Source organism: Octopus bimaculoides, chromosome 2 (assembly GCF_001194135.2).
Source record: "Octopus bimaculoides isolate UCB-OBI-ISO-001 chromosome 2, ASM119413v2, whole genome shotgun sequence".
Classification (NCBI taxonomy): Eukaryota; Metazoa; Mollusca; class Cephalopoda; order Octopoda; family Octopodidae; genus Octopus; species Octopus bimaculoides.
Genome location: NC_068982.1, coordinates 22,496,620 through 22,509,377, shown reverse-complemented (window position 1 = coordinate 22,509,377; position 12,758 = coordinate 22,496,620). Strand labels below are relative to the sequence as shown.

The 12,758-nt window shown below is 37.4% G+C and overlaps 1 protein-coding gene across 3 annotated transcripts in view; it reads right to left on the bottom strand.

Moving 5' to 3' along the window:
* The window catches only part of LOC106868113 (nucleolysin TIAR), a 118,294-nt gene that overhangs the window by 77,161 nt on the left and 28,375 nt on the right, over nucleotides 1-12,758 (bottom strand). The window contains exon 1 of one of the 3 annotated variants that reach the window (XM_014913238.2): nucleotides 2,432-2,529. The exons of the other annotated variants lie outside the window; for them this stretch is intronic. Coding sequence (XP_014768724.1) covers nucleotides 2,432-2,452 — 21 coding nt within the window. The 5' untranslated portion in view covers nucleotides 2,453-2,529. Of the gene's footprint in view, nucleotides 1-2,431; nucleotides 2,530-12,758 lie in introns of those variants that run through there. 3 annotated transcript variants of the gene reach the window in all.

The window sequence follows — 12,758 nt, the reverse complement described above, 5'->3', positions numbered from 1 at the left end:
AGAGAGAAAAGAAAAAAAACTAGCAGACCGGGGAAGATTTCAGCCAAGCAAAACAAGAGGGAAAAAAAAATAAAAAATAAAAAAACTGGCATTTTCAGAACTATGAGAAACAATGAATCCAATAAGTTTTGTCATTTTTTTAATTTTAATTCTCTCTCTCTTTCTCTGCAGTAGTTAAATGGCTCGACAAATAAGTTATATGGGTCCACTACCAACTCGTTTATCAGGCTAAAGCGACTCCATTAAGCTACAAAGGCAATTTAAATGTTAAATAATAAATATGCCGAAATACAAACACTAGCACGAAACAATACTTTATTTAGGATATTGATTACTAAACTAATAATTAAAATACAGCAATATATATTTATATATATTGATACTATTTCAAATTCAATACTTTTACTGATTTAAATTTGAATCATTTGGGTTTGAGGATGACGAGAGCGGCATAATAGCTTACAGCAAACGAAAGAAATAAAGGCTAAAACTTTTGTCACAATAACCAGATTTAAATTCTTTTAATAATTATTCTGTTGTATAAACGATATAATTAATAATTTAGCAGTGATTAATATACAAAATTCGAGTGGATTTTCGGCGAGGAACATGTATAACCCATGTGCTTCTAAAGCGATGGTCCACACCTTAGCACGTGTCCATGAACGCCAAAGATTTTTTAAAATACTTTGAAACTTTTTTTTTTTAAAAAGAAAAAAAGACAGTTTTTTTTTCTTCTTAAAACTTATCTGATAAAATATTTACACAAAGCAAATACTCAGAATGTTTTAATGTAAGGAAGAAATATTTCTATTTATTCACAAGAAAGTCAAATGACAATTACAGCATGGTAGAACTTATGGTTTATTTTATTTAACTAATCTATTAGATTTTAAATTAACGAAAAACTAAGCTAACAGAAATTTCGATCGCCATATGTATTCGCACACGTGTGGGTTAAGTGACTATACATACATGTATATATGTACAATGGTACTGATATACAGTCGGGAATTCTCAACTATTCATTCTAATGAATAGATATTAAAAACGGATTTCACGGATTACAATTTTCCATTTTAATTTTACTTTATTCTCTGCTACACAGGACTAAATCCCATGCGAATTTTATCTTTCATTTAAGCTTGGGTTTCCGTAAGAGACGAAAGTATGTATATGACAATTCAAAGTAATAAAATGGTGGTCGCGACTAAATCGTTCACATTTTATTAAATTTTTAAGACTGCAAATCACTCCAACTGAATTTAAGGGTTTCTATAGTGGTAAAGAATACGTACACCCGGTGTTTAGGGTTAGGGCCTTTTGTTAAACCGAAAACGGGTGGTGTACGTATTCTTTACCTTTGCCAGCAAACTTTATATGGACTTTACAAACTGTATTGTTGCATAAGGAATACATTTATTAACTGAATAACGTTAGTTCCAGACTCAATTCAATCTTAAAAGAATGTTATAAATATATATATATATACATCAAATGCGCCCTTAGGTACACATACACACACAGTGAATAAAGTGAAGTAAAAATGTAAAATTTATTTCATAAAATCGTAAAGAGCAAGCAGGGTTTTTTAAATTAACGAGACGGCAATATCAAAATGTAGGCATGACATAGAACGAACAAATATTTTCAAAATTTATGTTAGTAGAAGCTGTTGAGTTGGCAATATAGAATTTTAGTTGAGTGTACATTAATTTTTCTCTTTAGACTAAATTACTTTGTTGTAAGGAATCAACTGGATTCCCGAAATTCTAAGAACCTTATATATCAAGATGTGCTTATACATATATATATATATACACACATATATAAATTGATTTTAATTGAGTTTTTACAAGTAATTTTGGATTTTGTCCCTAATATTATTATATACACACATATAAATATATATACATATATATACACACATATATATAACCTAGAATTCACATTAAATAACTATATATCAGCAACAAAAGATATGAAGTGCTAAAACCAATAGGTTTCCTTCATATGGAGAATTATTCAAATTTTAAAGGTTGTTAGTATTAAACTGTTCACCATTTTTTTTTTTTTCTTTAGAAGAAGAAGGTGTATATTGTGGTATCTGCTACATATACACTTCTACAAAGATTTTACTCTGATTACAATAAAGAAGACAGTATATGGATTTTGCCAACAAGGCAAATGATAGCTGTGTGTATATATAGACATGTTATATACACGTATTAGCTGTGGATGTATATTGGGAACGGTTGTAATGGTGGTAGATGTCGAGGCTGAACGGGTTTAGGCTTTTCTTTAGTAAAATATCGACAGCGATAGAAGACAATTTCGTTATTATTAAATTGATTGGTATAAGCAAGGAGACAGAGTGGGTGGAAAAAGAGGTGAGATTAAGTGATATGATAAATGAATAAAAATCTGTTACCCCGTCGAATGGATACTCCATAGTAGAAACTAGGCGGCGACTACTAAGGTGATGGCGGCGGAAGTGACGTAGACACCGGAAAAAGATTTTTTGAAAAAAAAAAGAGACAGAGAGGAGAAGAAGAAACAAATGGAAGGTTATAAAGAGGGGGAGGAAAAGGAAAAGAGAAAGAGAGAAAGTGGGATGAGTGAGTAGTTTCGAAGAAAGAAAGAGAGAGAGAGAGATATTACAAAGTGGTTTGTTAATGGTTTATGAGAGAGTAAGATAGAGATAGAGAGCGAAAAAGCGGGGAGGAGGAGGAAGAGGAGAAGAGACTGATGACTGCGTAGTGAGAAAAGGAGATTATTAAACAACGTAAGAGAGGTTTATTGAGGGGGAAGTAACAAAATTAAGGCTCTAATAACGTAAAACTACATTTTCTCGGTGTATGTACAGTATGTATATATATATAATGTGTATATGCATTTATATTTATGTATGCAATATGTGTAAATAATATATATATATATGTGTGGGATTATATATATATATATATATATATATATATAGTGTGTATGTATGTATAGAATCATAGTTTTAACTTCTATTTTTTCGCTGCTTGCATGGGTCGGAGCTCACTATGTCCAGATACCCTTCTAATCGCCTCGTCCCATTTTTATTCTAAGTGACGTAATAATCTTCCAATCAGTCAAACAAAAAAAACACTCCAAACGTGCTTATGTATACAACAAGAAACAAACACCCCTCAAGTGGACAAGAGGAAACAAACGACAACAAAACGTGCCTTTTTAAATTTTTTTTTTTTTACAATCAACGAACAAAACACAAGTGTAGACACAAGGAGATACGAAATAACAATCGCACACTGAGGGAAATATGAAGTATGCTGTTCTGTTCTCACATTTTGTTGCAGCAACAAAATACAGAGGTTAAGTAGGTGATGGGTGGTGGGGAAAGCTTGAACAAGAGGCCCCATTGTGTATATATATATTTATATATATATATATATATATACATTGTGCTTCTGGAACCTCATTTACCAAGACGGTTTAGTCTTTTCTAGCACTGCCTAACACCAGTTAATCTGGTCCTTTGACATCTCCATAAGGTTCAATGACCAGAGATCTGCACTCACTATTTTGTTCCAAGTTTTTCTGGGTCTCCCTTTTCTACAGCCTCCATCCACATTAGGTGATGAGCACTCCTTTATACAGTTATGCTCATCTATATGCATAACCTGTCCATACTAGCATAGTCTTCCTTGTTGCATGCTGCATATAGTGGAGGCGCAATGGCCCAGTGGTTAGGGCAGCAGATTCGCAGTCATAGGATCGCGGTTTTGATTCCCAGACCGGGCGTTGTGAGTGTTTATTGAGCGAAAACACCTAAAGCTCCATGAGGCTCCGGCAGGGGATGGTGGCGAACCCTGCTGTACTCTTCCACCTCAACTTTCTCTCACTCTTACTTCCTGTTTCTGTTGTGCCTGTAATTCAAGGGGTCAGCCTTGTCACGCTGGATATCCCAGAAAACTACATTAAGGATACATGTGTCTGTGGAGTGCTCAGCCACTTGCACGTTAATTTCACGAGCAGGTTGTTCCGTTGATTGGATTAACTGGAACCCTCGACGTCGTAAGCGACGGAGTGCCAACAACAACAACAAGCTGCATATAATTCCCCTTATGTCAAATGTTTCTCTCAACACATTTCTTCTTTGTTCATACATACTTACATTGCACATTCAACAGAATGATGCCCTCTGCATCATTTTCTAATCCTTGCATGCCCTCTGTGTTCAGGACCCGCAGCCATGTATACGAGCACCATACAACCTTATTCTAATAACTATACTCTCAGAACATCCTCTTCCTAAGCTAATTGGGTCACCTTGGTAACAAGCTATCCACTACCTCTAGGGATCCAACTAGATCTTTGAGAAAGTCTATTGCCCTTATGCTCTTAGTGTTTATAGATTTGTGCATCTATCTGTTAGCCTGCATGTGTTGTGTGTCCATAGTTAACATTAGATATACCATATGGAATTTCAGCCTTCTCCTTTTCTATATATTAAGTAAGGACGTTTCCCAGATGGAAGGGTTTTCCTATATACTAAGGCTATGGTGTTTGCTATAATCACTTTAACCCTTTAGTATTTAAGCCAGCTACATCCAACCAAAATATTCCACATGTTTTATGTTCAAACTGGCCAGGCCTTGCCTCTCACACCAACCTAACAATATCATCCTAAAAATTAACAGTTACCTCATCAAAATTTCAAAACTATAAGATAAAGCAGATTAATTAAAAACAATGAGAATAAATAAGCCTTACATTTGACAGAATAATGTGAATGCTAAAGGGTTAAAGCCCTTTAATTCCAGATTTAGCTTCCTCACCTAGAATTTCCATTCTATTATCAATTCAGCTATGAGAACAAGATCATCAACATATAGGAGTTTCCATGGTCGACCAGTCTTAAACTCCTTTGTTATAGCATGAAGGACTCAAATGAATAGGAAGGGACTGAGAAGTGAGCCCTGATGAACTCCTAACCACTCACAAAATGGGCCACTGTACTCATTGTTGACTCTAACCTTATTGAGAGAAACACTCCACATGTCTTGTTCAGCTCTAACAAGTCATTTGTTTTACTTTAGCTTTGTCAATGACCACCAGACTACAGAGCAAGCAACCTAGTTAAAAGCTTTCTCCATTACAAGGACCAGGTACTTCTGCAATGCTCTCACCAGGAATAAAGCATCTGTCGTACTTTTCTCTAAAATGAAACTGAGCTGCATCTCCTCTAATCTAACTCTCTAAATAATCAAACTATAACTCTTTCTGTAACTTTCATGACCTGGTCTAGCAATTTGATATTACTGCAATTTCTTCTTTTTTAGGCATCTCTTTACTCTTGTAATAATTGATTATGGTACTGCTATGCCAGTTATTAAGTGTGGCACATTACTGTACAATCTATTTAGCTATGTGGGTTACTTGGCTATGTCCTACTTTACCAGAAATTTTAAGCATCTCAACAGCAATTTTGAATGGCCTGGGAATTTTCCTTACCTTCATATCCTTAATTGCTTTCCCAATCATTACTACTGTCAAGTAGGATAGTTGGTCCTTCTACTGGGTCCATGTTGGGAAACTTCTTTTCCTCATGTATCCTCCATATTTAACAGCCTTTCATAATATCACTTCCACACCTCTTTCTTTTTAGAATCACTAAGTGTAAGTGTACCTTTATCCATCTAAGCACACTTCTTTCCCATAACACCTCAATTTTCTCTGTACATTGACTTCAGTCTGGAAAAACTTGATACTTCAAAACATAAGCAAATCTGTTACTTTCTGCTATCCCCCTTGCTAAATAAACCTATGACCAAACATCACTTCTGGCTACCTATTACAGCTCTCTGCCTGCCGCTCCCATTATTCCAACTTTCTCAAGCATATCTCATTGTTTTTATGGCTCCATCTACATCTCTGTTCCACCATCATGCCACCCTTGGTCTGGCTAGAATTTTGCATCAGGGCTATAGCTCTCAGGCTGTCTTGTATGAACTTCCTCTGGTCTTTCATATTATATGTTTCTCATCTCCTCCTCTTTGTGTAGGAGTTTCTGTGTGGTAAGTAGCTTGATTACCAACCACATGGTTCCGGGTTCAGTCCCACTGCGTGGCACCTTGGGCAAGTGTCTTCTACTATAGCCTCGGGCCAACCAAAGCCTTGTGAGTGGATTTGGTAGATAGAAACTGAAGGAAGCCCGTCGTATATATGTGTGTATATATGTTTGTGTGTCTGTGTTTGTCCCCCCCAACATCGCTTGACAACTGATGCTGGTGTGTTTACGTCCCTTTAACTTAGCAGTTCGGCAAAAGAGACCGATAGGATTACAAAGAATAAGTCCTGGGGTCGATTTGCTCGACTAAAGGCGGTGCTCCAGCATGGCCACAGTCAAATGACTGAAACAAATAAAAGAGTAGTATTTTTCTAAAATTTTTACTGTTAAATGGATCATATCTTCTTCAAGACTGGTTTGAATGTCTGAATCATGTTAGTTTTAAGTTTGAAGTCACTAATCAGTAACCAATACAAGGTTGTTCATTCTTCACCAAAGAAGGACCGTGTGTACACAATCATCTGTCTATCTTGTTTTATGGTGAAACTGTTGCCAATCTGGCTTGTGTGTCCATCAGATACATGATCAGGTGACTGGCTGGTTTCCTGAGGTTTCTATTACAGATCATCAGACTATTTACAAAACAGAACTCCAAGATCCTTGTTCCTTTTTTATTTCTAGAACCAAAGTTGTAACTTCCATGGAATTTATCAAAGATCTGCCAAACAGCCACAAAAATAAAGTTCTTGTCATTTGTCATTGAAGTAATCTGCCAAAGAGCTTCATAAAATCAGTCCTTTTGTTTATCTGTCAGTCCTAATCAAGGAGCATACAGAGGTAAATGCTACTGTTGTGTTTTCCAAGCCTAGTCTAAATCTAATTATTCTATCACACACTCTGACTACCTCAGTCACCTTATCTACTTACATCTGTGCTAAATGTATGCCTATACCTCCCAAATCTTTACTATTGCCTACCCAGAAGAAATTGTACTTTTGTGCTTTGCCAATGAAAAGTCTGGTTGAAGCTGACCTCCATATTACCTCTTGCACACAGCACAGATATACATACCTTTGCTCTGACATTTTACCAATCTCACTAGGCCTTTCATTGCTTGTATTGATTATGGCTGTTCTAAGATTGTAGGCTTGATGGGAGGGGTGAGAGTGTAACTGAGGGACAGCTTTCAGCATGTAAAAAAAAAAGGTTTCTGCCAATGTTTGCCTCCAGGCAGAACACTGTTCCACATGTCCAATTATGCAGGTATTGATGCTCAATGAATTACTATTTTCTCCAAATCCTCAAGGCAGCAAAAAAAAAAAAGGAGTTGAGTCAGAGCCTCACCAGGCACCTAACAAACAACTCCTGATTGAGATAAAGAAGTAAAAAGGTAGATGGTACATTGCCATCCAATCAAGGAAAGTTAGTAATGGTGAGTGTCCACATATACACAACACATATATTTTATATTCAGGATTTGGACAAAATAGAAACACCAATTTTTATTTAACTATATTTTTCTATTGGCAAAATGGCAACTTTAGAACTATTCTTATCTAATATAAGGTGGTGCTCCAGTATGGCCACAGTCAAAAGACTGAAACAGGTGAAATAATATAAATGTATCCATATACATTATGCATGCCTTGTACTTCATGATGTGAAGGCGCATGGTTCAGTGGTTAGAGCATCAGGCTCACAACCATGAGTTAATAACCTTGCTCAGACTTGTGCCTTGGAGGGTAACTATCTATGTGCAATCCTGAGGTCCTTCATGACCAAAGGGATCCTTACCCTTTTTACTTCATGATACAGGCCTCTGTTTTCCTTCTTTTGCAGATATTTATTTTTAAATAAGTTAAAATTTGTGACCTGTCTGGTTTCCGAAGAAGAAAACCTGCTGGAGTACAGATGGTGGACCTCCAGTTGATAAAAACTGCTGAATAGTTTTGTTTTTAGAATTACAGTTTCTAGTATTATGTTCGCATTGCAAAATGAAGGTAAAACCAGCTCTGGCAAGCATAATTTTGGATGTGACAGCAGCAAATGTGACAACAGAGTTAAATCACCACATTACCAATCCCATATTGAAAAAAACATCCATTTTGAGTTCCATAAAACTGGATACCATGAGATGGCTACAATTGCTAAATTTTTCCTGTCTTCCTTCAACATTGATAAGCATAAAAAATGTTGTCTAGATTATCAGAAGCAGTCAATGGTTCAATGGAACAATGTCATATCCTCTGCTGCAATATGGGTGTGAATTTGAGAATAAAATCATAATTAACTGATCCCTCTGTATTTTCTTTTCCCCAAAGCCAGGAACTTTTCAGCACCCCCTCGTATGTCATCCACATCATCATCATTTAACATCTATTTCCCATGCTGACATGGGTTGGGTGATTTGATAGGAGCTGACCAGCTGAAGGGCTTTTCAAGCTTCATGTTTGTTTTGGCATGATTTCTATGACTGGATGCCCTTCCTAACACCAACCACTTTACAGAGTGTACTGGGTGCTTTTAAGGAGCACTGGCATGGGTAATTTTTACGTGACACCAGCACCTATGGGCCCACAAGATTAGGGATGCTCAGCAGAAGAGGGTTGCAGGTGGGCAAGTCTGTATGCAAGGACAACCACACTTTTACTTAGGTTGCCAGTAGCACGTAAAAAGCACCCACTACACTCTCAGAGTGGTTGGCATTAGGAAGGGCACCCAGTCATAGAAATCATGTCAAATCAGACTAGAGTCTGGTGCAGCCCCTTAGCTTACCAGTCCTGGTCAAACCATCCAACCCATGCCAGAATGGACAACAGACATGAAACGATGATGATGATGATGATATATATATTCTTTTATTCTTTTACTTGTTTCAGTCATTTTGACTGGCCATGCTGGAGCACCAGCTTTAGTCAAGCAAATTGACACCAGGACTTATTTTTTGTAAGCCTAGTACTTATTCTATCGATCTTTTTTGCCAAACCACTAAGTTACAAGGATGGAAACGCACCAGCATCGGTTGTCAATCGATGTCGGTGGGGGACAAACACAGACACACAAACATATACACACACATATATTCATAAATATATATATATATATGTGTGTGTGTGTGTGTGTATACAATGGGCTTCTTTCAGTTTCCGTCTACCAAATCCACTCACAAGGCTTTGGTTGTCCTGAGACCATAGTAGAAGACACTTGCCCAAGGTTCCACGCAGTGGGACTGAACTCGGAACCATATGGTTGGTAAGCAAGCTACTTACCACACAGCCACTTCTTCACTTTGCTCACCACACAGTCACTCCTGTGCCTATATCATCAAAAGAGTCCAGCTAAAAGAATAATAGGATTTCAAGTCCTGCAAACAAGATCACTACTTCCATCAAGGTCAAACAGTTTTAGAAACACATAATCTATTGTTGCTTGGCAATAAACAAACCTAATAATTCGCATCCGGATCATAATTAATTAGTTGCCACCTATAACCCAATTGCATTTTAATGCAAAAATTTAATTAAATATATAACAAAATCAATACTTATCCAAATCAATAAACAATAATTAACACCTATAAAAAAATAAATCAAAATTAAATTGCTGTAAACGACATAAGTTAAACTAATCGACATAGATGCACTCTAAGCACAACTACTGCTGTATGACACGAACATATCCAGAAACAGTTATGACAAACACATAACGTACTAACGAACTATTAAGACTTAATGTCATAAACCAGACATTAGCAATCTGTGATTTGTAAGATTTTCTGAATGGCATGCCCGCCGAAAAATTATCTTGACTTTTTTGGTTGTGCAACCTTGCAGATGATGAACCATGTCTCATGCAGTCTGCTTCGTGTGAGAGGTTGTCCATGTCTATAGGCACAGGAATGGCTGTGTGGTAATACATTTGCTTCCCAACCATACAGTTCTGGGTTCAGTTTCACCACATGACACCCTGGACAAGTGTCTTCTATCATAGCCACAAGCTGACCAAAGGTTTTTGTATGGATTCAGTGGATGGAAACCTGCCTTTCATTCTGAGGGAGAGGCCCTTTGTTACTAACATAGGTGGTCGCTCTCTGAACTTCATCCAGCCTATTCTTATTCTTGCTGCTTTGCTTTCGGAACAACCTCCCCCACTGCTAACTTGGTCACCAGAGTAACAGAAACCTTCTACCACTTCTAATGATACCCCCTGACATTTAAGGGAGTCTATATTTGGACATTCCTGGTGTTTAATGCATCTGTACATCTGTAATACCACTGCATCTCCTGTATGTCCATAGCTTACATTGGGTACACCTTATGGAGTTTCTCCCGACACCTTTACTACATATTAAGCAGGTCCGTCTCCCTGAAGGGATTTGTGTTTTGCTTTTTCCTTACAAATTAACTCTACGGCTCTTTGATTCCAGTCCATATTCCCATACATGAAATTTCTTCTCTAATTCTGGTAGTGATTCAGCATTAAGAACAAGGTCATCAACATAGAGGAGCATTCAATGGCAACCAGTCCTGAATTCCTCAGTTATAGCATGATAAATAAGAGGGTGCTAAGAACTGAACCCTGGTAGACTCCTACTTGTATACTAAACTTCTTGCTATACTCATTGGCAACTCTCACCTTACTAACAGCATCCCTGTACATGGCTTGTACAGCTCTCACTAACCACTCATCTATCACTTGCTTCCACATTGCTCCCCAAATAAGGGGGACTGAGGACCCTGTCAATGGCTTTCTCCATGTCAACAAAAGCCAGATTCAGAGGTTTATTTTTGGCCAAGTATTTCTCCTGCAGTTACCTCACCAGGAAGATAGCATCTGTGGTGCTTCTCTCTGGCACAAAACCAAACTGCACCTCATCTATGCTAACTCACTTTCTATTTAATTGAGCTATGACTCTTTCTGCAACTTCTATCTCCTGGTCCAGCAATTTGATGCCTCTGTGATTATTTCTGTCTAAGGCATCACCTTTGCCTTTGTAGCAGTTGACTATAATACTGCTGCACCAATCATTGGGTATGACTTCTTCATGAACAACCTGATGAACAATATGGGTGACCAAGTCATATCCCACTCCACTAGATATTTTAAGCAACACAGCAGTGATTCCTGACGGGCTGGAGCTTTTCTCTGTCTTCATTTCCTTAATTGCTTTATCTACTAAGCTACTGTTGATTCGAATAGCTGGCCCCTCTGTTGAGTCTACATTAGGCAGGCTCTCCTTCTCCCATGGATTCTCTATATTTATCACCCGTTCATAGTGGCACTTCCAAGCCTCCTTCTATGCAGAATTATTAACTGCCATCATTCAAGTGAACACATTTCTCTCCTGCCACATCACAATTTCCTCTGACACACTCTCATGCAATCTGAAGCACTTCAAGCTTCTGGTCCTCACTTTGCAGAACATGGGCAAACTTCCTCACAGGCATCTTTTACATCATGGTTACTTCAGGTCACTTGGCTTCACATATACAGTAATCTCTTACCATATCACAGTTCACCTATCACACACTCAGTATATCACAGATTCTTCTGGCTGATATATGTAAATTTATATTGTGGACTTCTCAGTTTCTGCAGCTGATAAGTATTTATATTTTTTTAGATTTCAATTATTTCTGTGGGAGGTTTTGGAACATAACACGTGCAATAGCCAAGGGATTACTGTATAGGAATTGGGAAATATAACCACTTATTTTGAGACATGGTCTGTATTTTATTCTTACAAAAGCTCAGACAAATTTTCAGAATTTAAACCTAATCTTCCTTCTTAGCTAAGTAACTGCATATTGGAGTTTTAGCAAAGATCAAGGTAGTTAATAATCTGAAAAACTCTCATCATAATACACATACAGACATATTTATATATATCAGTTTGAAACTTGGCATAAGGCTGGCAATTTCAGGGGAGGGGTTAAGTTAATTGTATTGACCCCTGTGCTCAACTAGTAGTTATTTTATCGACCCTGAAAAGATGAAAGGCAAAGTCGGCCTTAGTTGAATTTGAACTCAGAACATAAAGACAGACGAAATGCTGCCAAGCATTTTTTCCCAGTGTACTAACAATTCTGTCAGCTTACTACCTAACATGTATATAAATATGTATTATATTATATATGTGTGTATATGTGAAAGTGTTTGTGTATATTTTCTTGGGTCACAATGATTATCTATTTATCTAAGTATGTAATGTATGTATCCATCTCTCTCTGTCCCTGTCTGTCAGTCTGTCTCTCACTCTGTCTCTCTATCTCTGTCTATCGCTTTCTCTCTATCTGTCTGTCTGTCTGTCTGTCTATTTATCTAGTGAGTTAGTTATGTATCTCTTTCTCTTCATAAAACATTCGAGCGAGGTCATTGCCAGTGAAGCTGGACTGACTCCTGTGCAGGTGGCACGTAAAAGCACCATTTGAGCGTGGCCATTGCCAGTACCGCTTGACTGGCTCTCATGCTGGTGGTACATAAAAGCACCCACTACACTCTCAGAGTGGTTGGCGTTAGGAAGGGCATCCAGTTGTAGAAACCTTGCCAAATCATATTGGAGCCTGGTGCAGCCATCTGGTTCGCCAATACTCAGTCAAATCGTCCAACCCATGCTAGCATGGAAAGCGGACATTAAACGATGATGATGATGATGATATATCTATCTATCTATATATAAACATACATACATACATATATA